The sequence below is a fragment of the Pimephales promelas genome, chromosome 13, assembly GCF_988280905.1.
Source record: "Pimephales promelas chromosome 13, fPimPro1.hap1.1, whole genome shotgun sequence".
In the NCBI taxonomy this organism is placed as follows: Eukaryota; Metazoa; Chordata; class Actinopteri; order Cypriniformes; family Leuciscidae; genus Pimephales; species Pimephales promelas.
The window spans coordinates 30,660,889-30,688,846 of NC_142781.1; the positions used below are offsets into that span (position 1 = coordinate 30,660,889).

At 36.1% G+C, this 27,958-nt stretch overlaps 1 protein-coding gene across 2 annotated transcripts in view; it reads right to left on the reverse strand.

The window, feature by feature from the left end:
* The window catches only part of runx2b (RUNX family transcription factor 2b), a 57,488-nt gene that overhangs the window by 6,454 nt on the left and 23,076 nt on the right, over positions 1–27,958 (reverse strand). Inside the window, exons 5-9 of one of the 2 annotated variants that reach the window (XM_089118877.1) lie at positions 26,503–26,659; positions 22,547–22,651; positions 5,720–5,791; positions 3,602–3,775; positions 1,536–1,697 (exon numbers count right to left, since the gene is read on the reverse strand). In XM_089118877.1, the coding sequence (XP_088975003.1) occupies positions 1,536–1,697; positions 3,602–3,775; positions 5,720–5,791; positions 22,547–22,651; positions 26,503–26,659 (670 nt within the window). The remainder of the gene's footprint in view (positions 1–1,535; positions 1,698–3,601; positions 3,776–5,719; positions 5,792–22,546; positions 22,652–26,502; positions 26,660–27,958) is intronic. The other variant, XM_089118878.1, reaches the window with a different exon arrangement.

The window sequence follows — 27,958 nt, forward strand, 5'->3', positions numbered from 1 at the left end:
GAACCTGCCAGCCAGCGCTCAGGTGAGGGAGATTCTTCTTTAATCACTTTAAGCCGATCCAGGTTCTCAGGAATGGGTGAGGGTGTAGTGTGGAGGTAAATGACAGAGAATGAAAACCCTCACCTGGCACTGATTCAAACAGGTGTTTGGAAATGGAAACTTGTCAGTCTACATTTATTCTTTCCAGGGTTATCTGGGTGTGTTGTAGCCGGGCACACAAGGCCAAATATCTTACGGGGTGCAACCGAGTGTCCTTCCACTCCCCAAAGGTTCTCTGGGAAGCGTAGCGCTATAAAGCGGCTTTATTTGCCCGCCACTGGCCTGTTATTATGTCTTGGTCTGTTATTAACGATATACTACGCAGGATCAAAGTCATGGAAAGAGGAGCTAAGGAAACCTTTCCCCCCCCCTTCCCCCGAGTTTTAAAAATACACTCATGGCGCCGTCCAATTTTAAAACTGGCTCCGTTTACGAATCTACAGGACCATTACCTAATAAAAATCTAGTGAATTTGAGATTTTGTTTCTAACGAATTATGACTTGAAATTTAAAGCTATAATTTGTTTAATATGATTGACAGACCATTGCAGAAAAATGATCATTTCAGAAAATAGCCCTACCAAAATGGAGCAATTTTTGTGTGTTTTTTTTAGGTTCATGTGTGTTTCTCATTAATCTGATTAAACTTTCATCCAACAAATCTAGGAGTGAATTTTCAAAACATTTGCAACACTTTTGTGTAAATTTCAGTGCAAAAAACTGAATCTTTTTCAATAACTGTGAAACCAAGTGCAAAAAAAAAATGACAAAAGCACATTGCAAAAATGACATAAAATTAAAATATAAAAACAAAAGTTAGTTCAAAATATTAATAAAAACTAAAAACTATAATAGCATATATATATACGCTATTATATTTTTATAATAGCATATATATATATATATATATATATATGTGCTATTATGTTTTATTAAAAAAAAGTTAAAGGTAAAGTGTGTATTTTTTTAATGCTAAAATACTTAAATATCACGTGGAGACAATAAATAAGACATTGATAGACTGATTTCGCTCAAAATTTCCTGCAGTTTTCTGGAAACCTGTATGAAAACAGTAACTATTTTGGCAGTTCTGCTTGGTGGTGCATATTCATTTCAAAATTAATTGAAATAGTGCTGTGCCAAGAGTTACACTAATTCTTTTCAGCACAAACATGCTTATTTCTTATGCAAACGAGGCTTGAATGCGGCTCATTCGCAAAATTTTGAGCCAATTTTTTGATGGCAGGCGGTAAATGCAGATTTTTTTTCAAAATGACAAAAAAAAAAATGTCATTAATATCACTTAAAAATGTTATATTTTTAAGTAAATGCACTCCTTAATTTCCAAATATCTTTGAAAGGTGCTTAATCAAAAAGTACTTAATTCACACAAACCCCAAATCACCATAACACACATGCCCACCCCCCTGCCCACTGCAGTGTTGGACGCGAGGGGTAGGGGGCGCACCTGCTGTGGGTCTGAGGCTGGAGGTTACCTGGAAGGCGTCTGGGCACATCGCTGATGGAGGGCAGCCCTGTGGCCCGGCTGGACGACAGCGGAGTGGTGGAGTGCACAGACGGGGAGGCCATGGGACTCAGGTACGACGGGTATGTCTGGTCGTATGACCAAGGTGGGGAAGATTGAGCCTGGCGTGGATCTAAAGGTACAAACAGAGAACAGGTCACATTAAAAGGACAGTTAACCCAAAAATGATAATTCTGTAGTCATTCCTGTATGACTTCTGTGGAACACAAAATAAGATATTTTAAAGAAAGTTTCGGTTCCCATTGACTTCCATTGTGAGGACAAAGTCCATGTAATTTTTTTGACAGGCTTATGTTCAGTGATATGGAAATAAACAATTTGACTTCTGAAGTCAGTTTTGTAATATCTATTCAATGATTTACTCATCTTCACCTAGGGAGGGTTCTCACCAACACTGATATTTGCAATTAAAGGGATAGCACAAAAACGAACATTTTTTGTCATCATTTACCGGTACTCACCCTCATGTCGTTCCAAACCCGCAAGACTTTTGTTCATTTTTAAAACACAAATGGGCTATGTCCCCCATCCTTTTAAATGAGATGTCCCTCAGCTATGCAACTGACACTCTGTCACTGCAAAAAGTTAATAAAGAAATCGTAAAACTAATCCATATGGGTTGAGTGGTTTAGTCCAAATTTTATGAAGAGACTAGATCACCTTATATGATGAACAGATTTAATTTAAGCTTTTATTCACAAACAGTGACATGAGGGTGAGTAAATAATGACATCACTTTCATTTTTAGTGAACTAATCCTTTAAGTAATCAGTACATCTTGTCATTAATTTAATTAAACTGAAAATCACAATTTTAAATCTATTTATATTTGTCTGTCTGTCCCATGCCTTGTGTATTTAACAAATATAATGTGATCCCCTGGGTAAATTATTGAAATGAATACATTCACAAATGTTTGTCTGAGAGGACATATTTCATGCCTCATAGTTCAAGTTCTCTGTCATGCCAAGAATCAGTTTAAAAGCAGGCATATAATTGCTAAAGTCAACAAGGTACAGTGCATTTGGTCTGGGATTGAGTCCCTTGGCTTTGGCGCAGTACAGTAACAGGACCCAGAGTACAGGACATGCGCTCTCCGAGCAGTAATTAAGGACAGGTGATATCCTGTTCTCTCACAGTGACACAACTTCTGCCCTAGGCTGTCCACACTCGGTTTCCACTTGTCCATCATGTTGCAGTGTGCGATTTCAGCTTGTGAGACAGTGACACACACACACACCATGCTGAAATGCTTGGGTGAGTGAGTAAATATAATTGCTGCAAGTAATGATTCGAATAAAGCAAACGACAATTGTGACTGACAGGTTAGCGGTGACTCAAAGGGTCATGCGGTTTTGTGTGCAGATCATACCAATAAAACAGGAACTTAAGAAATATGTGCATCTGTAAATTAACATTACTTGGTATTTGATGAATTACAAGGACATTTAAAAAAAATTAAAACAAACAAAAACAGATAAAAAACAAATATATATGTCCTGTATACCTATATATAATACCTTTATAAAACCTATATAATATATAGGTCGAACAATAAAGCATGCTGCTAGCAACCCATATACCTTGAATGTAAGTTGACTTGGTTAAAAGCATGTGTCAAATGCATAAATGTAAATAATTAAATATTATATCCATTCATCCATTCTCAAAACTAATTGTCCTGTGGCTGTGGGGATGACACACACACACATACATATACGTCTGTGTGTGAGTATACAGTATATTCGTATGTTATATATACTTTTATGTTATATATGATTAATTAGCATATGTAATTAATTAATTAACATATGATTTGGCAGCCCTAATATATATATATATATATATATATATATATATACAAATATTAACATCTAAATAAGAGTGATATACTGTAATTGTTTTTGGTGTCAGTTTAAATGTGGAGTCAGCTGCATCTTTCTGAATAGAATAGAATAGAATAGAATAGAATAGAATAGAATAAAATAGAATAGGCAGTGTGTTTCTATCTCATACCTGTGATCTGCGTCTGGCCCTGAGGTGTGAAGGAGTTGGGGCTGCTAAGCGAGGGCCGTGGTGTTTGTGTTGGCACGGTAACCCTCATGGTGGTCTGCCGGATACGCTCGAGTTCACTGAGACGGTCGGAAAACAGTCCGGCCTTCGGAGAGTCATCCAGTTTCGGCCTGTGCCCTGCAATCAATATACTGCCATCAGTAAAACTGACCACCACATAATAACCTGTATTTATACATTTCTGACAAGATACACTACAAGTGTTTTGCATGTTACAGCACAGTTACTCGCACTTCTGCTCCACAGGGGTCGCATGTAAAAACAACTCTACTCTGATTTACGAACAAATGATTCTTTTGAACATGACTCACATTCTATGGATAAAGATAATTTGAGAAATTAATTAACCATATTTGCATTTGCATTAACCCTAAATGTAACAAAAATATTTAATGTATTATCATAACAAGTCCAATTTGTTTAATTATGCACCAGGGCCTCTAAGGACCCTATTTTAATGGTAAGTGCATGGTCTAAAGCTCACAGCGCAAGTGCACTTAGGGTGTGTCCTAATTCCCTTTTGCTAGTTTAACGATGGGAAAAATGGTCGGCGCATGATCTAAAAGGGTTGTCTCTATTCTCTTAATGAGCATTGGGTGTGTTTTTGGCGTAACATGCAATAAACCAATCAGAGTGTAATTTCCCATTCCCAGCCAGTTGTACTCGCGCCATGGCCGATTTGACATTTACATGGCGGGATTTGCAAGCAGAGAAACAGATCTGCTTGTGCGCAAAAAGCTGGATTCCACCATATATTTATATACGCAATATTAATCTTTTACATTGTAATACTTTTATTTTTCATATTTGGCTAGTTTGTGTGCTGCTGTGTGTAATAAGCAGAGCACGTTGTGGACCCACCTATAGCCTCTATTATTAATGTGCTCTTTAAATAAAAAAATAACATAAAAAATTGCGCCATAAACTCTCGAGTCTATCTTGGTCTATTTCAGTTGCCTCAAAATAGCAACGCACCAACAATGCGCCTGAATACACCACGTTTTCAGGCCAGCACGCCCATGGGCACAAATGCATTTGCTATTTAAACAATGTGGTGCAGGACGTGAAAATGATAACTGCGTCGGGCTGAAACTAGCAAAATACACTTACGTCGCGCTTGCAGCTACATTTCACCGGGTGTATAATAGGACCCTATGAGATAGAAAATGCTCTTTTTGGCCCTATTTGCATATAATATTTTAAAATGTAATATTATTTATGGAATTAGACCTAGACCCTAGACACTGCATAGTAAGCAATTATATACATATTTGAATTAATGTTGTTTGCTTAGTATAACTATTAACTGATAGTTCATGGAGAAGATTTCAGGGGAAATATTTCAATCATGACAACTCTCTGAATAATTTTGGCATGCTATTTGGTCTTGGCTGACTAGATCTGCTACACTGCTGTTGTTGATTAAAAGAGTAAACTGATAATTTACTGACCCCCATGTCATCCAAGATGCCCATGTCTTTCTTTCTTCAGTCGAAAAGAAATTAAGGTTTTTGATGAAAACATTCCAGCATTTTTCTCCATATAATGGACTTCAATGGGAACCAAACGGTTCAAGGTCCATAAGACACTCTCAGTCCAAACTGTTTAAAGGGCTTTAAACGATTCCAGACGATGAATAAGGGTCTTATCAAGCGAAACGATCGGCCATTTAAAACAAATTGTTGTTAAAAACAAAGTTTATGTTTTATAAGCTCAAATGCTCGCCTTGCTCTGATCTGTGTGACTCTCCTGTTTGAACTTGTTCATCAAAATGAACGAATCTTTTTCCAAATCAAATTTTGTTCGTTGAATGAACCAAATGACTCGAAAAAAGATTTGTTCAATTTGTTTTCATCAAAAACCTTAATTTCTTTTCGACTGAAGAAAGAAAGACATGGACATCTTGGATGACATGGGGGTGAGTAAATTATCAGCAAAAGTGTTTTTAAAAGTGAACTACTCCTTGTATGCTGCTGTATGGACTTGCTACTGCTAAAAGATACACAGACGTGCTGATGTGAGCATGTAAGATACAGTATGCTGCTGCATAAATAGACATACATAAATCCATAGCAGATCTAGGCAGGTGGAGCTGGGGGAGGTGGAGGGTTTCAGGGGAACTCTGATAGCGCCCTGCAGGAATAGCATACAGAAAACAATGAACCAGACTACTTAAATGTTGAGCAAGCAATCTCATTGGCTGCAGGGTCAGCAGAGGCCAATCAGCTTATGATGTGATTGCTTGCAGATTGCATGTAAAGGAAAAGGTTTTCAGTGGGTCTTCTTGATTATATCTCCTAGCATGAAAAAGTTAGCCAATCTATGATGTATATGTATGGCATAGGTTTGACTATGAGACAGGTGTTCCATTTCCCCTCTTTATAAGAGCTTTCATTATGCCCCATGGCATTTGAGTCTTTCAAGCCTCAATTTACCGTGACTCTGCCATATGGAGTCAAACCGAATCTAATTTAATTTCCATTAAAAAAAAAAAAATCAAATATTACATATTCCATGTTCTTAAAATATCATCTATTAATCTGCCCCATCAGGGTGGGGATTTGGCTTTGACAATGAAGTGCTATGCTTGGCATATAATAACATTCTGTTGGCACACATTAAACACTCAACCTTCCCCTACAAGACGAAACGCTCATAATACAAGCCCGCAAGTGCTTCCTCTGTATAGGATGCATGATGACACAGGCCAGCACCTTTCTGGAAAGCTAAAACAGGAGCGTTTAAGAGTCCATATAGCCTTAAGTCTATTCTCGGCAAATTAGAAGAGGGATAAGACAGCAGCGCGGCCCAATACACAACTAGCCCCTTTTTCCACATTAAAATGGTCCAGTGTCTCCCTCAGACTGCAGCCGTTTTTTTTTTTTTTTTTTCTGAGAAGGCCGTAAAGTAAATATCAAACAGGAGAAAGAGAAAAACTCCTGCTGGAGTTGGCAGCGCTCCAGTTGGCACCGAAAGAGCGATCTACCTCTATATCTCGACTAACCGACCTGTGCCAGGAGAACAAAGAGCAGCAGCAAACACACTCAGAACAGTTTCATTATTAAATCATTTAAGTGCTTTAGTATGTCGATAAACTATGAACTATGAAGTGTGTTCTTAAAATCGTTTCTTCTATCTTAATATCCAAAGACAACTGTGTCTTACACTGTAAATATTATATGATTAATAAGTCATATGTTTTTACATTGCTTTAACTCATCAAAATAAGCTAAGCAATTTTCAAGTTATACAAGATTCATTTTTAATGTAATTCAAGTTGAAATTACTTAAACATCCAAGTTGATTTTAGTTAAAAATTTAAGGCAGCAACTTAATTTTTTTTACATACATTTGCTTGAGGAGCTAAATGACTTTAAGTGAGTAGAGTTCATGCATAAAAACAAGCAAAACCATCTGTCAGTGGGGTAAGAAAAATACATTTATTTCAAAGGGAAAACAAGATTATTTGTCTTGTCCTATTTACAGTTTTTCCCCATTGTTTTAAGCATAAATTCACTTAATTTAAATACATTTTCAGGAAAAGTCTTTCTCAGTTAAAATGTATCTTGATTTAATATTATTTAGATATTTGTAATTAGCCTGGGTAGCTCTCAATCGGGTCATGGGGTCCATACGACCCCAATTGACTTTTACTTAATCTACTTCCCTTCATCTCAGTGGAATAAGATTTTGTGACTTTTCTTACATTATTTATCTATACACATACAAAAAAAAAAAAAAAAACTGGGCTTGATTCAGTTGTTCTGAAGGTATGTAAAAAAAAAAAATGTTTACACTTCTGGTCTTCGAGGTCAATATGACCCCACATTGAAATGAATGGGAAATGTGAAAAAACTAAATATATTTTCTTCATGTGTCAAAATAAATAAATAAATAAAAAATCCGGCATAAATCTGAAATTTTTTACACAGAAATGAAGGCCTAGTACTAGAGCATAAATGCAATGTATCATAAAAAAATGATATTTCATATGCTAATGCTAAAGCTAATGGTGTAGTTGAGGAATTGTGTGGTATATGGATACAAAAGTACTTTATATCTCCAAAAACACAGCATTAATGAATAGATGAGAAGTAAACAAAAAAAATGATATATTATTTGTATGATTAAAAATGTATATTTTTTTGTACAATTACTCAATCAATTGTTGGGGTCGTATAGACCCCGAAGCCCAGAAGTGTAAACAGGAAATTAAGACAAATTTAAAGGTTAAAACCAGACCATTCTCAGTTGTAACTGAGTTCAGGCCAGACAAATCATTTCCAGAGGGGCGTCACCAACGGACGTCGCGGATAGACCTAAAACCAATCAGAGCGATGAAGGAGATGACGTATGCAGAGCGGCGGAGAAACACTCGGAGTGTTGTTCTTTGCTCGTTTTTTTAACAAAAAGGAAACGTTCAAATCGCTTAAAACAGACGCGATAGCCGATTCGAATGAGTGATGTTCGACGGCGGCATCCATCTTTGTAACGTAGGCTACAAAATCTGCTTTAAAATCCCAGCGCTGTCGTCATCGTGTAAAGCCCGCCCCAACGTTTCTGATTGGTGCTGCGATTTCGACGGATTGAGGAGACTAACTATTCCAGACTAACTTTCAGAGCAAATCTAAATTTGTCTGGGTTTTCCCAGGCTAATTGGTAATAGAAAACAAGACACAAATACTGAGAGAGAAAAATCATATTTTTGCAGTGTATATAAAACAGCACACATAAATAAAGTAAGAACATTTTTTTTTAAAGACTAAAGCTTAAAAAGTGTTTGAAAAACCAGTTTGAAACCATCCATTATTTCCATTTGGTTCCCCAAATGGTGCAGAAACTACACACATCATCTTTAATTTCACGCATGTCTCCGGTAGAAGCACAAAAAACCATAGAGACACAATAATAAAGTATTTCACCTCAATGAAAACATTACAGCTAATGGAAAAATCATTAGCTTGACTCCGAGTGTAACTTCAGGACATTGTTGCATTGCACTCCGCCTTTGAACTCGCAAGCAATGTGACACATGTACAAGCTAAAAGCTAGCATAACTCAACCTCCCAGGAAGTGCAGCATTTGAGCAAACCATACCTTTTCACACAAAGCCAATTTGTCTGCTATAATTTCTTGTGACAAGCTGAATCCAGACAGTGGACCTGACATAAATCCTGCTGGGGAAATAAAATGGACAAAGATGTGCTTTGTGCGGCTGTATTTCACAGAGATTGATATAAAACGCAATGTTCTGCGCTCGGAGAGACGGGGGGACTCTGATCACCAGTAAATTTCCAGTGTTCAATGGGCATCCGTACTTGCAAAGCCTCCCTGAAGACAGATTTGCAAGGGGTGATATTTCGATTTTTTAAAAATCACCAGTGCAGAAGTTACAAGAAGACCACATACAGGTAATGGGTACACCAGAGAAGGATTTGGATTTGCAAACAATGGGAATTTTCAGCGAGTTCTGGAATGTTAAGTGGCTTGTTTTTGATTCTGTCCATGGAGAATATGTAGCCACCTTAGTTTGGATAATGTATCTGGTTACATTTGCTCGCCCAAGAAGTATCTCTCGGGGGTGGGGGCAGCCAAGTGGTTAACAATCTGGGCTGCTAACACAAAGGTTTTAGGTTCAATCCCAATGGTGTGGAGAAAATACAAAACCAGGAACGAGTGTTAAAGAGATCACAAGTACATTTGTTGTACAGGTTGCCTCGGGGTAGCCGACACTGGAAGTCAGCTTTGAATGAAGAACATCTGATCAAATAGAGTTGATAACTAAATAATGGTCTCTCCCTCACAATTATGGGAAAAGCCATGACGAAAACAAACATTTCCTGCTTTTTTGCCTCTTCTTCGCATCACTTCCTGTCCTCTCTCTATTTCTAAATCTATAAAAATGTGAATGCTAAAAAATAATGGAAAGGCTTAAAAATAACATTTTGAGACATTAGTTATGCATGATGGAAAACAAATTGCTGCTACCGCTCTCGTTTGTGTTCGTTTTAACGCTCTCTGAGTGTCAAAGGTTTCTAATTACGGCATGTTTTTACAAGCGCTTGTGGCCAATCACAATCATTTCTGTTGAGCGCTTGAACTCAATGGCCTATCAGAGGGGCTAGTCAGTAAGTTAGAATCCAATTAAAGGGATAGTTCACTTTGAAATTAATTTTTGGTATGTTTTAGCTTACCTCAAAGGCATCCAAGATGTAGGTGTCTTTCTTTCCGCAGTATTTTCAATTTTGATATTTTTAGGTCAAACCGTTTGTCTGTTAGTCATATAATGGAGGTCTATGGTCACCACCTCAAAGAGCATGCACAGAGAAGTCCAAATTAAACATGATTTAATGACTCATAAATGTAAGTACAGATTGATGGCCTAAGACACGAAACGAGCGGTTTGTGTGAGAAAACGAACAGTATTTATATCGTTTTTACCTCTTGTAACCACAGTCACGTCCATTATACTCCGAGGACGCTGGCGTTTTTTTGTGCCGGAAAGCGCCGGCACATACACATATCTCTCGTGCGTGTACGTCATTCATTGTTTAGATCTTCACAGTGGAAGGTAAAGCTTCAGAAATCTCTGTGTAAACAATGAATGACGTACACGCGCGAGAGATCACTTCCGGCACTTTCCGGCGCATGCGCAGGAAGAGGTAAAAACGATATACTGTTCGTTTTCTCACACGAACGGCTTGTTTCGTGTCTTAGACCATCAATGTGTACAATGATTTACGAGTCATTAAATCATGTGTAATTTGGACTTCTCTGTGCATGCTCTTTGAGGTGGTGACCATAGACCTCCATTATATGACTCCATTATATATATATATATATATATATATATTTAACTTTATTGTGTATACACACAAAATAAAAATACAAAGAAACTAAAAAAAAAAAGAACATGAACATTGTCCTGAGTCTGGGCTTCATACATTATTTACAGTCAACAACATAAACAATTTAAGGCATAGGCTTATGTCCTATTTCAAAAAGTCAGTAATAGGACCCCATCTTCTTTCAAAAACTAAGGTTTTCAATTGTAGTTGTGCTGTCAACCGCTCCATTAAATAAACTTGTCTTATCTTTTGTATCCATTGCGTAACAGTGGGTGGCTCAGGTTTATATGACTCCATTATAATACTGTTTAAACAAAGACACCTACATCTTGGATGCCCTTGAGGTAAGCTAAAACATACCAAAGCTTAATTTCAAAGTGAACAATCCCTTTAAAAACACGAGCAGTGTAAATAATGCAAATAAGAGATTCATTGTACAATTAAAACAGCTTTTTTATTATAACAGGGGTTTTCACAAGACAGCAGATTTCAGTGAGCTTGTGCTTTAGTGATGACAAAAGGAGGCTTCTTCTTGTGCAATCTGAATACAAGTTTAGTTATTCATGCTGCTAAGTACACTGCAAAGTGACAGCCGTATTTAATTGGAAACTGAGGTGATTGACAGTGATAACCAAGGGACGAGACAAAAGGGGACAAAAATAAGTTCGTTTTTTACCGAAATTGGTACAAAGAACCGCAAAAAAATGACTTGTTTTGGTACCGACTACTGAAATGTTGGTACCTTGACAACACTACATGTGAGTGTAAATGAAATCAATGGTATAATAATGTCAAAATTATCCAGAAAAGCAATGAAGAATACAAATGCAAAACTATTTATTGACATACATGTATTCTTGTGTTTTTGTTGCTGTTTTAATTTGATAATTAATGCCTACTTTTTGGGAGAATTTTTCGAAATTGTATTGAGAACTCACCCCTGCTGAAATTGGGGCTTCATGACATCATCTGTATGAGGAGATGTATTTAAGAGAGCCAGGAAACCAGATGAAATCACTGCTGGAGGGAAAGTCCCCAAAATTCCTGTCATCCCCCAGCCATAGGAGTGAGATTTTCGATAGCTAGCACTTCCCTGTCCAATCACAGAGCGGAAGCGCTAACACATTCATTCCAGATGTTTAAATGGCCCTGTGGGATGTGGCCCAGTCTCCAGCTGACACAGATCTTATCTCAGGTTGAGAATCACAGAGCAAAGAGAATTATAATGGAGTAATTCCTGTTTTCAGGCTTCCTTTGATGACAGGGGAGTCTGTATGGCCACATCAACTGATCCAAGAACAATTGACGAAAAAAAAAAAAAAATAATGAAATGAGTGTGAAATATATGATCCAAGGGTTTTTGGACTTTTCGAAGAACAGCATGAAAGGCTGTTTGGACAAGGAAATCTAAACAAACACTGATGATCCGATAAGGAATTCCGATGGTAATGAGCAATGGACACAGGAACTGATGAATTTAGGACACAGTCAGTGTCAATTAAACTGTGACTTGCAGGGAGATGCAATCAAAATGCCAAATGTCTAGTAAATAAATAAATATAATGTATATAACATTTTTTTCTTAAATTTATTAAAATGAATAAAATATAAATTATATATAAACCGTGATAAACTACCATTCAAAAGTCTTGATTTAAAAAAAAAATACTTTTATTTAGCAAGGACAAAGACTTTATAATGTTTAAATTAACAAGATTTCTAAATGCTGTCCATTGAACTTTATAATTCATCAAAGAATCCTGAAAAAAAAGATCAGTTCCCACAAAAATATTAAGCAGCAAAAACTGTTTTCCACATTGATAATTATAGAGTGCCGAAGTGATGACGTCACTTTGAAGGACAACTCGGAAGTTAGCGGCGCATGGGTTCCCTCGATCCAAAAGCTATGCGTTTTCCCCATAGACTTTTGGAAAATCCTAAAAAAATAAGATCTGTGTTCAACAAAGAGTTGTGACCCTTACACGTTTTGTCTATCAAGATAATCTTTACAAGTTAATCCAAAGCCTATATAAGTTTAAAAAAACACAAGCAGGCAAACAACAAGCAGGTTATAACTGGTGTGTTATGTCATAGATCAAAACGTGAAAATATTCATGTTCACCACAGACCTTATTTCAAGCGATTTAGCAAAACCCATTCAAAAACCCATAGACTTTAGAGCGAGGGAACCGGGAGAGCTAAAATGCTAACTCACTTCCGCGTTTTGGCCTACAAAGTGGCCTCTATAACAACCTAATAATTGAGCACCAATAAGAACTGATGATAATTGAGCAGTACCACAAACCACACCCCCTACAATGAAACCACCTCCCTCTGGAATCACCGATGTCGACTACATCCGAAATCCCATACTTCCCTACTATAAAGTATACTACACTGAATGTGACAAATAAAGTATGTCTGAATTCACATTACTAAAAGAGTATAGGCAAAAAGTACCTGTACCTTTCGGTGAGATTCTGAAGTGTGTGTACGATGGACACTTTACTATCCCATGAGGCCACGAGAGAGGATTTGTGAATGGCAGTGAAGTAACACAACTGACGCTGGTAGGTCACATGGAAGGACCAAATTACATTCATACTATAGAAAATACTTTTTTTTTAGCAGTCTTTAAGTAATTACTTGTTCAAAATGTGATTTCGGATGCAACCATCATTACAAGCGCTTTTCTTCTAGTGTATTTTCCTCACTTTATTAAGCTTCACTATCGCCCCCTAGTGATAAGGCACTGAGATCCTGTTTTATAGATCACCAGATGCTGTAATAGTAGTGAGTAGGTTTTTAGCTATGAGTCTGAATTAAATTGATTGTGATATGTTTTAATATGTTTTACTCGAAGCTATAAATTTCATACTTCATTAGATTCCGAAGCATTATAACTTAGCCTTACAAACTTTACATAAAACATTGGTGAAGCCTTGGTGAGCATAAGTGACTTCTTTTAAAAACATTTAAAAAAACGTTTGACTGTTAGAGCACTCTAAAAAACGATCCGTTGGCTGAACAAACATTACTTATAAAAGTAATTAGATTAAATACACACAAAAAAGTATTCATAACTTTTCCAATATTTGAGTTCACGCAACAAAAATACATGCATCACATTATATATATTTTTAAGAATGTTGCGTAAAACTCAAATATTTAAGTACACATAACAAATACATATTTTATTGTTAATTTTAAGTAAAATGATTCCAAGTTGGGATTACTTAAAAAGTATGAAGCAAAAATGGTACATATTTTAAGTAAATCCAACACATCATTTTTTAGAGTGTGTATATATGATTAGAAAATAATGCCATTTAAAATAATGGATTTTACAAAAGATTTTAATTCTGTTTCATACTTTCTTGTGTTGTCCGTGTCAAGTGAAATGTTTCAAAATGTCCAAAATAAAATAAAAAAATCGTATTTGAGAGAAGGCTAAAATGGCCCAAAACATCTTCACCGTCTGTCTCTGTCCGTGATGCCGCTTCTCCCAAAAAAAATATTCCTGTGGGCGAGGCCATTGCAAATTTCACTAAAAAAACATCTGCGGAGCGTCATCGAAACGTTCGACAGGGAATGTTTTAGACATCTTACGGATCTCACATCGAATAGACGTCCGGACGACGAGGCAGCCCGGAAATTATGGAAATTCATCACCGGCCGTCACCAACAGGGTTTTTGAGAAAGTCAGCGGAAGAACGGAATAAACTGGAAAAGAAAATCCGAGAAAAAGAGAGGGGAAGGAGAAAAGGGAAAGCGGGAGGAAAAAGCCAGGCTGTTGTGGAGTGTTGCCAGGTGTCTGTGTGGTCTTTACATTTCAGCATTTAGGAGGAACGCCAAGCAGGGAAGGGGTACACACACACACACACACACACAGGGCCCTCAGCCCTTTTCAAACCGCAGGCACACTTCTTCATCACCTCCATGCGGATATGAAAGCAGCGAGACTCGGAAAAGGGCGCCATCAGTATTTCTCGACTTCTAATGATGCAGCACTGATATACGCAGCAACCAGACGCAAACACACACACACCCTCACACACAGTCTGAACGGATCGAGCCTGCGGTTCTGGTTTTCTCTTCTTCTCCTCTCTTGTTTTGGTTGGGTTTATGTGAGCAGTTCCCATTGTAAACTTAACTCGCCCCAAAGTGACGCCTCTGCTAAGTGAAACCGACTTCTTTTTGCATTCATTGTGAGCTTAAATAACGTCTATCAGTCTTGTGTGGTCTGTTTTGAAAGGAGTGCCGTGAGATTTCTTTTTTTGCTGTAATATCAGCTGCTGTTATTGCTAAGGATAAATTATTATCCCCTTTCAACTTGGTGATGTGTGAGATTGTCAAAACAATGAGACTTGTGTCAGATTTGGGATTTTAGCTTCAAGCAAATTCGCTTGAAAGGGGATTTTGAGCAGATTTACTTGCTGTCTCTGTGACTTCTAACAGTTTGACTGCTGGGATTGAGCTGTGGAAAGACAGAAAGCATAGAGCACTTCCTATAGGTGTTACACAGAGTGACAGTCTAACACTGAATCCATAATTACACTGGGCCCCCAGTGCAGGTATGTTAGTTTAACCAACTCCACCCCGACTATTAGATCAAATGACGCTTAATGAGTGCTATTAGACACACAACCCCCCCTCCACACACACACAAGTTGGGTTTTCATGTTGTATGGGGACTTTCCATAGACGTACTGTAATTACATTTGTACTGTACAAACTGTGTATTCTATCTTTTACCCCTACCCCTAAACACAACTCTCACAGAAAATTTTCTGCATTTTTACATTAAAAAAGAATTGTTTTCTTTTTTATGGGGACTTTCCATAGACATAATGATTTTTAAACTGTACAAACTGTATATTTAATTACCTTGCACTAACCCTACCACTAAACCCTAAACCCACTAAACTAAATCACAAAAAACTTTCTGCATTTTTACATTTAAAAAAAAAAAATCCCTTAGTATGATTTATAGGCTGTTTTCCTCATGGGGACCAAAAATGTCCCCACAAGGACATGGATTTTGGATATTGCACACATTTTGTCCCCTTAATGTAGGGTTTACCAGGAAAAACACACATATTTTGGGTGTCCATGTTTAACGAGGACTTTCCATCATGATTTATACTCTTTCCAAACTCTAACATAGAAAACTTTCTGCATTTTTGCCTTTTTCAAAAAAAAAAAAAAAAAAAAATGGACAAGAAATTTGGACAAGAAATTTTCTTCTAAAGCCTGTAACTCACAATATCAACATCATGATTCCGAAAAAACAAACATTTCATATAGCGAAAGATATAGAAAAGCACTATGTATTGCAAATATACGCATTGCTGGAATTATTAAGCCATAGTTTGAAGTAACCAATAAAATCTGTTTTTAATTTGATCCCTCTTTACCTGGAGGAACACACAGATTTCAAGTCTGAAATCATGCCATTTCTGTACATTTCTTATTTACTGGGATCACTTTTTTATTAATATTTTTCAAACATCATATATCATATAAAAATATTTTAAAAATCATAGAAATTAGTACTTTTATTCAGCAAGGACATATTAAATGGACCAAAAGTGACTTTTAGAAAATATTTTTCAAATAAATGCTGTTCTTTAGATCTCTCTATTTATCAGAAATTCCTAAAATAAAATTCTGATAAATACAGAGTCCTGTGTTTCCAAATGATAATAATAAAAAATGTTTCTTGAGGATCAATTCATCATATTATAATGATTTCTGAAGGATCATGTGACACTGAACACTGGAGGAATGATGCTGAAAATTCAGCTTTGCATCACAGGAATAAATGACTTTTAAAAAATGTTAAAATAGAAAACAGTTATTTAAATTCTTATAATATTTCACAATATCACTACTGTAAAATATTACCGTTTTTACTGAATTTTTGGTGAGCATCAAAATCATGAAAAAAATGTTTACCAAACCCCAAAATTTTGAACAGTAGTGTATATACATTATATATAAACATTTTTTGTACTTTTTTTTTAGTTATTTTATGTAAAAACAAAATGTATTGGAAGAATACATAAAGGAAGAATAATATAAAGGGCAAAGGTGTCCAGCAAATTAATACATGAAGAAACATTGACCTTGCAACTTAAAAACGTTTGAATCCAATAACCTTTAAAATAACAAAAAAAACACTCTCTCCATAATTCAATTCAAATGTTAGGACAGCATGCACTGTTATGATACAACTGGAATAAAAAACAGGTGTATGGACTTGAGCTGAGCACGTCTGGCTAAGAGAAAACCCCATGTGTGAGCCAATCAAGAAGCAGACCCACTGAGAGACGTCTGTCACAGAGAAATACTCAACGCTCTCGTTGTCTAGCGCTTTCCTGGCCCTATTGATTCACAGTTCATATGGCACCCATCAAGATCTATTAAATACACAAACACATTAATACGCTTCCTGTACTGGATATCAGCCTCAGAATGAGACCTGTGTGGTGGACGAGGAAAAACACGACCCAAACGAGCATTACGGCCACCTGTGCTGGACATAATGAGGATATTTTGACTGAAATAATAATAATTTGATGTACAAAAACATGTTACAGTTATTTCTATGATTCTCAAAAAACATAAACACATAGAGATGTTCCATCAGGACACTCTGACAGCACACTGTGGGCATTGTCTGAACGTTCGAGACGGGCCTCTTCGCAAATTACCTTCTCATTAACGCCAATTTGAGGTTTAATGAGGCAGAAGTGTAAACGAGGCGTCCGTCGATAAAATCAGTGCGAAATGTGAAATTATTAAGAGGGCATATGTGATTACCTCGTAGCGAACGCATGGACGTCTGCACATGCTCAGAGCGCAGGTGATGTTTGACCAATTCTTTGCGCATTTATTTCTTGGTTCATTTGTTTCCTTGTCTCTGTTAGTTGATGCCGTAGATGTATGTGTTGCATGACTGCTCTCTCTTTTTATAGCACTAAGTGTTCAGGATATTTCCAAACACCAAAGTTCTTGTACAGTAGATGTTTCAAGACTTTGATACTTTGGTATTTAATGGCTGCATCTGAAAGCTCATCCGAAAGTGCCTCGTTGCCTTATCAGGCAATGACTTGACATGTAGGCTGTGTCCGCAATCACACCCTAACCCTAAATAGGGCACTATTTGAGGGGACAGCCATTTGTAGCGGTGTCCAAAAACTTGGTGGACGTTATCAAGTGCACTCATGCCATCCCACAATGCACCGCAATAACAAGTATACAACAAATCTCAACAGCTAGAGAATACCGTGTGAATATACAGGTACGTGTCGAATGAATTCCAACGTCTCACCAAAAGATGGTGCCCACAGCTGAATCATCCCTCCATCCATTTTCCAAACCGTTGGTCCAATGTGGCTATAGTGTAATATCATACAAGTATAAATTCCTTTTTATTTGATTATAACTTAAAGGATTAGTTCACTTTTGAAAAAACTTTTGCTGATAATTTACTCACCCCCATGTCATCCAAGATGTCCATGTCTTTCTTTCCTCAGTCGAAAAGAAATTAAGGTTTTTGATGAAAACATTCCAGGATTTTTCTCCATATAATGGACTTCATTGGGAACCGGATGGTTCAAGGTCCAAAAGATAGTGTTAATAACAGTTACAGATGCAGCTTCAAATGTCTTTAAACGACACCAGGCGATGAATAAGGGTCTTATCATGCGAAACGATCGGTTATTTCAAAGCTTATTCCAAAAATGTAACTTTTCTAAGGACAAATGCTAGCCTTGCTATATTCTCTGAGGCGCGTTTGCAACGTCACGTATTACGTAATTACGTTCAAAAGGTCACGGGCGACGTAGCCGGAAGTACAGAATCAAAATCGTCCGACATCGTTGTTTTTCCTTTTAATTCCTTTTTTTGTAAACGGTGTTTGAGCTAGTTTGCACGTTCAACCTATGCGTTCAACTTGTAAACACTCTGACTCTGTACTTCTGGCTACGTCGCCTGTGACCTTTTGAACGTAATTACGTAATACGTGACGTTGCAAACGCGCCTCACAGAATATAGCAAGGCTAGCATTTGTCCTTAGAAAAGTTACATTTTTGGAATAAGTTTTGAAATAACCGATCGTTTCGCATGATAAGACCCTTATTCATCGTCTGATATCGTTTAAAGACATTTGAAGCTGCATCTGAAACAGTTATTAACTGTCTTTTGGACCTTGAACCGTTTGGTTCCCATTGAAGTCCATTATATGGAGAAAAATCCTGGAATGTTTTCATCAAAAACCTAAATTTCTTTTCGACTGAGGAAAGAAAGACATGGACATCTTGGATGACATGGGGGTGAGTAAATTATCAGCAAAAGTTTTTTCAAAAGTGAACTAATCCTTTAAGATTGTTTAATTAAGGTTTATGCATGCTAGTTTCCATTCCATCTTTTCATTACTACTGGAGCTGGTATTTTGCTATAAGTTTCAAATGATTATTAAACTGTAGGCACAAATTATGCAATGCAGTCAGTGTCTGAATTCACTCACTCGTTTTCATTCACTTCTTCAAGTGGACTATATTAGTGGAGTAATGTAGGGAATAGTGAATGAGGGTATAGGGGACGATTTCGAACACAGCCGTAGTGTTTGCGCTTGAAGGCACCTCACAAAACTATTGTAATTTATCACTATAATTGACATCAAAAGTGGGAAAAGTAGGTAAAAATTGTACATTCACACACAAACTGACCACCAACCGCAATTTTCAGGCGACCATATTTATTTTTTAGCTAAGCTGCCATGGAATGGGACACACAGGATTGTGGGATATCAAAGGCAGTGAAGGATACAGCTATGCTGCCTTCAAAAACACATCAGATGGAAGATTCTTTCACAATCATTGGATTCGGACGTGCCTTGTACTACCTGCCACACTTCAGAAAAATATGCCATATTACCCAATTTTGGGGAAAAAAAAGAAGTGCAAAAGTTACATGTAGCTCTCTGTGTTAGTCACACGACCTGATGTTCACCAGGCAAGTGGTGTCCAGTTACCAGTTGCTGTCAATTATACATTCAATAAGAGTTAAAATGCATAACTATATAAGTTAAATAAAACTGGCATGACATAAATTAAAGGACAAATACTTTTCTGTTTAAAAAACAGAATACTTTTTTTCATCAAGTGAACATTTAATTGATCAAAAGTGACAGTAAAGACTTTATTATTACCTGAAAATGTATATATTTATATATATATTCTTTTGAACTATCTATTTCAAAGAATCCTGACTGGAATGTATGACGGTTTCCACAAAAATATTAAGCAGCACAACTGTTTTCAACATTGATAATAATAATAGTAATAATAATAAAATGTATTTTAACAATTGTGGCTGGAAAGGAAAGGTCAAGTTGGGACACAATATTGCACACAGCATTGACTGTTCTGATAAATGTATTTATGCATACAGAAAATCTGCATATTATGCACAATATACGTACTATATAGTGCAGCAAAAGCAATAGTATGTTAGTACGCTATATCAGTATACAACAATGACACACTGCATTTATTACTGAATTCCACAATGCTTTACACTTTAATTTCCATTTTAGTGTGATGAATGAACAAACTACAATTTTTAACATGCCAAGAAAATAAAAAATATTAAGGAAGGGCAGAATTTCCATTTTTGGGGGAACTATCCTTTTAACACTGCATACTGTTTCACATACTTCTTCAACACATAATAATAAGCAGTATACAGGCAATACTGTGCAACATATGCACTAAAATTGAGGAATGTGAAATCTTTCGGTCTATCAGAGACGTGGTATTCTTAATCGCAATCTGACAGCATATTGTAAGCCGAGACAGGAGCTTTCTAATATCAGATCAGCAGCGCTACACAAAAAGCCACCCGTAAAAGAGCCTTTCATCTGTTCCTATGCACAATAACACGGCCTGCAAGCCTGCAAGAAAGTTCACTTATAGATAAGGCAGAAATAGAGGAAGTCTTCAACATCAAAGACGAGGCCTGCAGTTGCTAGAGGCCATTGTAATACAATGAAGAATCAAGACCATATACAGCCTCTAAATACCAGTACCATATGTGTTCATTGAGAATAGTCTGAAAGTCAGAGAGAAAAAGAGAGGCAGAAATGTTGTTAGGGATGTGATAGGCTTGATTTCTAAGCCAAGACGAAAGTATATATTTTTCATAATAAAGTAAAACAGCTGCTTGCCAGACCAGTTGGCACTGACAGATGTAGTAGATTTTTTTTCTTTGCTGTTTTATAAGTGCCATTAAAACAAGCTGATGCAAGCACAATGTTACCGCGGCAGAACCTCTGTGCAGACACTAACCTAATGCCGAGACCGACAGCTGATTAAGATAACGCCGACAGACCAGCCGGCTACCAGAAACAACTCGCAAAAGTCGCAATTCTCTAGAGTCAAAATGAACTGTTTATTTTGTTGGTGCACAATTCGTTGCAGTGTTTCCCACAGGAGTTTTATCTTGGAGAGAGAAAAAAGAATTATATAATAAAAATAAAACATAAAAAAAATAAAACTTATTAAAATATGTATTAATCATAGAAAATATTTATTAAATATTTATTCATATTTATTATCATTCATCATAATAAATATTATTTTATAATATAATATAATATAATATAATAAAATATAATAAATAAAATTAAATATAATATAATATATCAAATAAAATAAAATAAAATAAAATATAATAAAATATAATATAATCTTTATTAGGGCTGTCAAACGATTAATCGTGATTAATCACATCCAAAATAAAAGTTTGTGTTTATTTTGTATATATATATATATATATATATATATATATACACACATATACACACACATGCATGTATATTTAAGAAAAAAAATATTTATATATAAAATATTTATATTTATATATAATATAAATTATGTATAAATCTATATACATTATATACATGAAAATATTTCTTAAATATATACAAGCATGTGTGTGTATTTATATATATATAAAATAATTATACACAGTGCACCCACATATATTATGTAAACACAAACTTTTATTTTGGATGCGATTTATCGCGATTAATCGTTTGACAGCCCTAAACATATAAACAACTAGTCAGAATGGACTCATCTCAGTTTCACAAACCTTTCTAAAAGACACTCGATTTTAAGGGGATATTTACGGTACACTGTACTAACTCAAATAGTCCTGAGTAATATTAATTAACAACATGCACTTACAATAGAGTTACGGTTAGGGTTAGAGTTTGGTTTTGGGTAAGTTGCTTGTAATTATGCATGTTATTAATGCTAAGTAACGTGGAACCATGCCACAATAATCTGCAGTTCAGTAAGTTAGTGAGTTGTCTGACTGATTCAATCCAATGACTCCGGTGTTTGATCAAAAATGATTCACCAATTGCCTGAACTGATTCATTGAAAAGAACCAAATCTAGTGATTCGTTCATGAATTGGAGTGCACACGCTACGTGATCTTTTTCCTCTGTTTCACAACTTAGCAAAAGCATTCAATTATTCCACTGAATATCCCATTTCTCTCAGAAATTAAAGTATATATATCCAATGAATTCAGCATTAGTCATGGAAGGGTTTGTGGTACTTATTTAAACATAAGTACAACTATATTTGTACGTTAAACAGAAAATATGAAAAAGTGCCACAATCCCTTCCATGACTAATGCTGACTTCATTAGATATATATATATATACTATATATGTATTTCCCAATAGTAAAAGCAATCCTGAAACCAAGTCTCCAGTCTGTTCAAAGCTAAATTAAAGCCATCAATCTGTCTACCCAGAGAGAATTTCTTCGGCAATGATTTCACGACAAACCCGATTGAGGCAGAAATCAGAAAATAAATAAATCAATCACTAGCACATGCACGAGTGACCGCAAGCCTTTGATGAGGTGCGATTGCGGCCCGACAGAGAGGTGGACGTGATGACAGGCCTCGTGGATGTGGTTAGTCACAGCCGTATGTAATATAAGGTGTACTCACTCCTGGGCTCCCGCGGTCCGTCCACCGTGACCTTAATGGCTCTGTGGTAAGTGGCCACTTGCGGTGGGTTTGTGAATACTGTAATCGTCAGGGTGAAGCTCTTCCCTGTGCAAACACAGAAACATTGAATGGCTGTAACTCAGTGTCAAAGCAAGACTGCTGAGCTCCTTGACTTTATCAAGATTTGAATGACTTTGTCTAGCTCTCTGAACATGAACAGGACAGTGGGCTGCTGGGAAATCGTGCGACGCTAAACTGCGGCATCGGCAATCTAGACAGCTCACTTCCCTAAACACTGTTTCCAGACAATTTGTGCTCTCTGGTGGTTTAATACAGGGGAACAAGGGATTAACATGACGCTCCAATGGTTCCTACTCATGAATGCCCCTGGTTTGCTGGGGAGACAGGAAGTAGTGGGTGGAATACTTTGGCAACGATGGGAAACAGCTGGCAAGACGCGTGGAATCTCAGCACCACACAGCAGCACAGATCTGCTGACAGTGAATTCATAAGACTTGTGATCATAAAATAGAATTAAATACGACCAAATGGCTCTCAAAATGTAAAAAATAATTATAACATGGCGGCATTATAATATGTCATCGTGCCCTGGAATCGAATAAATCAAAAATAAAATAACGTGTCAAAAATCTGGGAATCAAGGAATCCAAATATTTCCATTTAATCTTTTAATGGAGTGTACAATTTTTTTTTTAAACTATATTTAGTGAATGTTTAATTCTTCACTTTCCCCCACGCAGAGACAAGTTATTTGCAGTTTAGTCTGTCTAAATATAGAACTTCAATTTGACTAAGCCAATGGTGTACGTTTGGGGGCGTGGCTATCTTTTTCAGTGTCATATTTTTTTATTATTATTTATTTCTCTTGGTTAAAGCGTTTTAAGCCAAGAAACATGAGGTGAATGAATGATAATATTGCGAACTACGATTTTGAAGCAAAACTATATTTGAAAAGATCGTTAAACTTAACGGCTTTCATAAATGAAAAAACGGTGAACAGCATGAATTAAAAATGATAGAAAAATATGAAACTACTCATTTAAAAATGTTGATTATACATATGAAAACAATATATTTGTTTAATGCACAGTTTGCATTTATGAATATGCAGTATGCAGACTCGAGATTAAATGACGTCATTGCAGAGCTTCATAGGAGTGGGCGGAGCTAAAGAGCTGTTTTGGCGATTTTTGCTGGTGGCGACTCTGATTGGTGGAATTTTCTGTACAGCATCATGGCTTCACCATGATTTAAAAAAAACCTGAAACAAATACTATTGATTAACAACCTCATAGCTCACGGTAATACTATCTTTAAAGGTTAATAAATTATCGTTATTTCCCAATGAAGAAAATGATAGGCTTTTTTAAGAATCATTATTTTTACAATTTCACGCAGTGATTCTAAAAGCACAGAATTTAACGCTTTACCCTTAAAGGGATAGTTCACCCACAAATGAAATTCTATCAGTATTTACTCACCCTCATGTTGTTCCACCCCCGTAAGGCCTTCGTTCATCTTCGGAACATGAATTAAGATATTTTTGATGAAATCTGAGAGCTGGATCACTCCTCCATACTTGTCCATAGGCTTCTTGAGGGATTGAAACTTGCCAGCCTTGAAAAGTTCGTTAAAAAAGTTCGAACTTCGAAAAGTTCATTCAAAAACGCCCTCGAAAAGTTCCTTCAAAAAAAGACATCGTTAAAATAGTCCAAGTGACTACAGTGGCTCAATTTTAAGTTTATCAAGTGACGAAAACACTTTGTGCGAAAAAACAAACATAAATAACGACGATATTTCAACTATTCACTTCTTTCTCTATGAGCCTCTAGTCAGTTAACATAGTGTGATAGCGTAGGGCTACGTCACACGTAGGCTCACTATTGGCCGACGCTGGTCATGTGTGCGATGCGTGTGACGTACAACAACAGATCATACGCAATTACACTAGTTTAACTGACTAAAGGTGCAAAGAGAAGAAAGTGAATAGTTGAAATAAAGTTGTTATTTATGTTTGTTTTTGCGAACAAAAAGTATTCTCGTCGCTTGATAATGTTAAGATTGAGCCACTGTAGTCACTTGGACTATTTTAACGATGTCTTTAATAACTTTGAGGCTGGCAAGTTTCAATCCCTCAAGAAGCCTATGGACTAGTATGGAGGAGTAATCCAGCTCTCAGATTTAATCGAAAATATCTTAATTCATGTTCCGAAGATGAATGAAAGTCTTATGGGGTTGGAACAACATGAGGGTGAGTAAATACTGAGAGAATTTTCATTTGTGGGTGAACTATCCCTTTAAGAAACACTCAAAAGGCCGCGACGCAGGCACCTACAGTAAGTTGCCGTCGATGGTATGAGAAACCTTAATTCACAGACCTGTAATTTAATGAGTGCATTCTTACCGCCAATGTGGTGATGTGGTTTCACAACGGTGTTGGCTCGTAACTGATAGCTCAGTACGCAGATTGACTATAATTATTCTAAGAATGTCATGTGTCCCTGTTTGACCGCGTGTCTCTGTTACCAAATCTCCCTGGAGGATTTCTCCACATGACATTGTGCAAGTGTAGATAAACACAAAATGATCAAGCTTAATAGAAAAACGCATGGCGTGATAATATAATCTGGAATATCATTTGGTAAGCCTGTGTAAACAGGAGCAAACTTGTAGAAAGTGCATTGTTTGGACAAGCTTGAAATTACGTTTCTCGTGATGTTCAAAACCTTATGATGTAAAAGTTACAGTATAATACTTCTGTAGCTAAATATAAATTGGTCCTACATATCAATTGTGTACTGTAATTGTAAATTTGAGACTCATTAAAGTATTTTTAGAGTGCATTATTTTACTGATATAAGTCTTAGCTAGCTAGGGGAGTGCTTTGACTGCATTTGAATTTTTAAAAATGAATTACAAAATTGAATAAGTTGAGCCAAACAGTGAAGGATCCATGTGAATACCTTTAATACGGTTTAAAAGGATGATTTGCTTACCATACATGATTCTAGCATTGGTTATTTCATGATTTAATAGCAACCGATATTCTACAGACCCCCAAAAGGGACATGGTGGAAAAAAATATATACACACACACACATATATATATATATATATATATAAGGGCTGTGCAAAAATTAATTAATCGCATCCAAAATAAAAGTCTGTGTTTACATAATATATTTGTGAGTGCTGTATATAATTATTTTGCATATATAAATACACACACATGCATGTATATATTTAAGAAAATGTGTTATTGATATATAAAAATATTTATATTTATAAAATATAGATTATGTATTTTTATATATATATATATATATATATATATATATATAGAATTTAAGCACAAATAATTCTTAAATATAAATGCATGCATAGGTATTTATATATACAAAATATTATATACAGCACACACAAATATATTATGTAAACACAGACTTTTATTTTGGATGCGATTAATCGCAATTAATTTTTGCACAGCCCTAATATATACAGTATATATATATATATATAAATAAGAGATGGGAGGAAAAATGATTTAGCAATGCTTTCGCGTTCCCTTGCAAATGTTTTGTGTTCCCTTGAGAAACTATGCGTTTGCTCGCCAAATGTTTGTGTTCACTCGCAAAGAACACCAAAGTTTCTTGGGGAAACACAAACATTTTGTAAGAGTCTTATTAATTTTCCATCTTTTACTTTTTTCCATCACCATGTCCCCATTCAAGGACTCCATAATACTCAAACATGAAAGCGGTGATCACAAAAAAAAAAAGGTGTGGCCAAATTTTTGAGTGACAGTTAAGCTCATTTCTGATTTTCAAACCACCCTTGATATAAATACATTTCTAATGTAAACCTGCATGATAAGGGATTTAAATCATTTCAACAATCCGAAAACCATCTAAACTTTTCTCAAAAAGTGGACTGACCTCTTCCGCTTCGGCCCACAAAGCGCAGGTCGTTGAAGCGGGCCACCTGGTTTTTCATAACTCCTGAGGCGTTCCTGAGCTCAGCTGAATAATTCTCATCATTCCCAGCCATCACTGTGACCACCGTCCCATCAGCCACCTCTCCCAGGGCCACCACCTGCGGACAGACCCATGATGCAACGGTTCAAACAGTGCATGTGCGCAGATGTTCGGTCCAGGAGTTTCTACAGACAGCTCGACTTCTGATTATTATTTAATTTCATGCAAACATATGTGCATATTTATGCAGATTTAACATGAAAAGAAAAGAAATAAGATGTTTATGAATTCGAGTTTTAAAGGGATAGTTCATAACTAAGGTTATTTTAACACAACAGAAAATAAGCTATTTTAAAGAATGCTGGTAACCGTACAGTTTTTGGTCCCCATTGACTTCAATAGTATTTTCTTCCTACTTTGGAAGTCAGTGGGTGCCGTCAACTGTTTGGCTACCAACATTCTTTGAAATATCTTCTTGTGTGTTCAACAGACAAAAAGAGACTCATACAGGTTTGGAACAACTTGAGGGTGAGTGACAGAATTTTCATTTTTGTGTGAACTATTCCTTTAACGTTTAATGCGTTTGGCTTTTAATGCATGCATGTCTAAAAAGCAGCTGGCATAAAATAATAAATATGATTTCTGAAATAATTTGTTGCCTGTCTATGCTGTGCTCGTGTGGCAATCTATCGTTATCATTATTTAACAATTAACAGACTGCATTAGTTGTGAGTACACGAGTCAGCATATTGCCCCTGAAGCGATATTTTTTTGCATATAATTTTGGAATTCTATATCATTTCTAATCTAGCTACTAATCTGGCAATTACCTAATAGCTAACCACACCTGCACAGGCCTGACTACACACACGACATGAGCCAAGAGCAATGATTCTGCCACAGGCCAGAATTACACATCAAACAGTGAATAATGCCATGTCATTATTTCTTATTAAATGAAGCTTTGTTCCAGTAAAGTCTATTTTGTTATTAAGGGGGGGAAATTGCTGTTCACACACTCTTACTAGAGTATAAATAGTACAAAGGCACAATTCAGACTACTGACACAGTAACTATCTGAGACAAATTGACGAAATAGACACATTCAGCAAAACTGACTGAAATTGATACAACCATATAAAGAACTTTTTGTATAAAGTTAAGATGATGGGGACAGCAAAGAAAAAATTATTTTAAATATGAACAATTAAAACATACCAGTAATTTCAATCTAGCTAAAAGGCACTTTGCAAAATATTCTGGTATATTATGTATAATGCCTATTAATAATGCTGTTTAAATATGTTTTATTAAATTAAGACATCATATTACTGTATTTTCTTTCACAGTGCAGTCAGAAAGTTAAAATTGCATACAAAATTTAACATGCACAAGCTTCAATTTTCACTTGACAAAG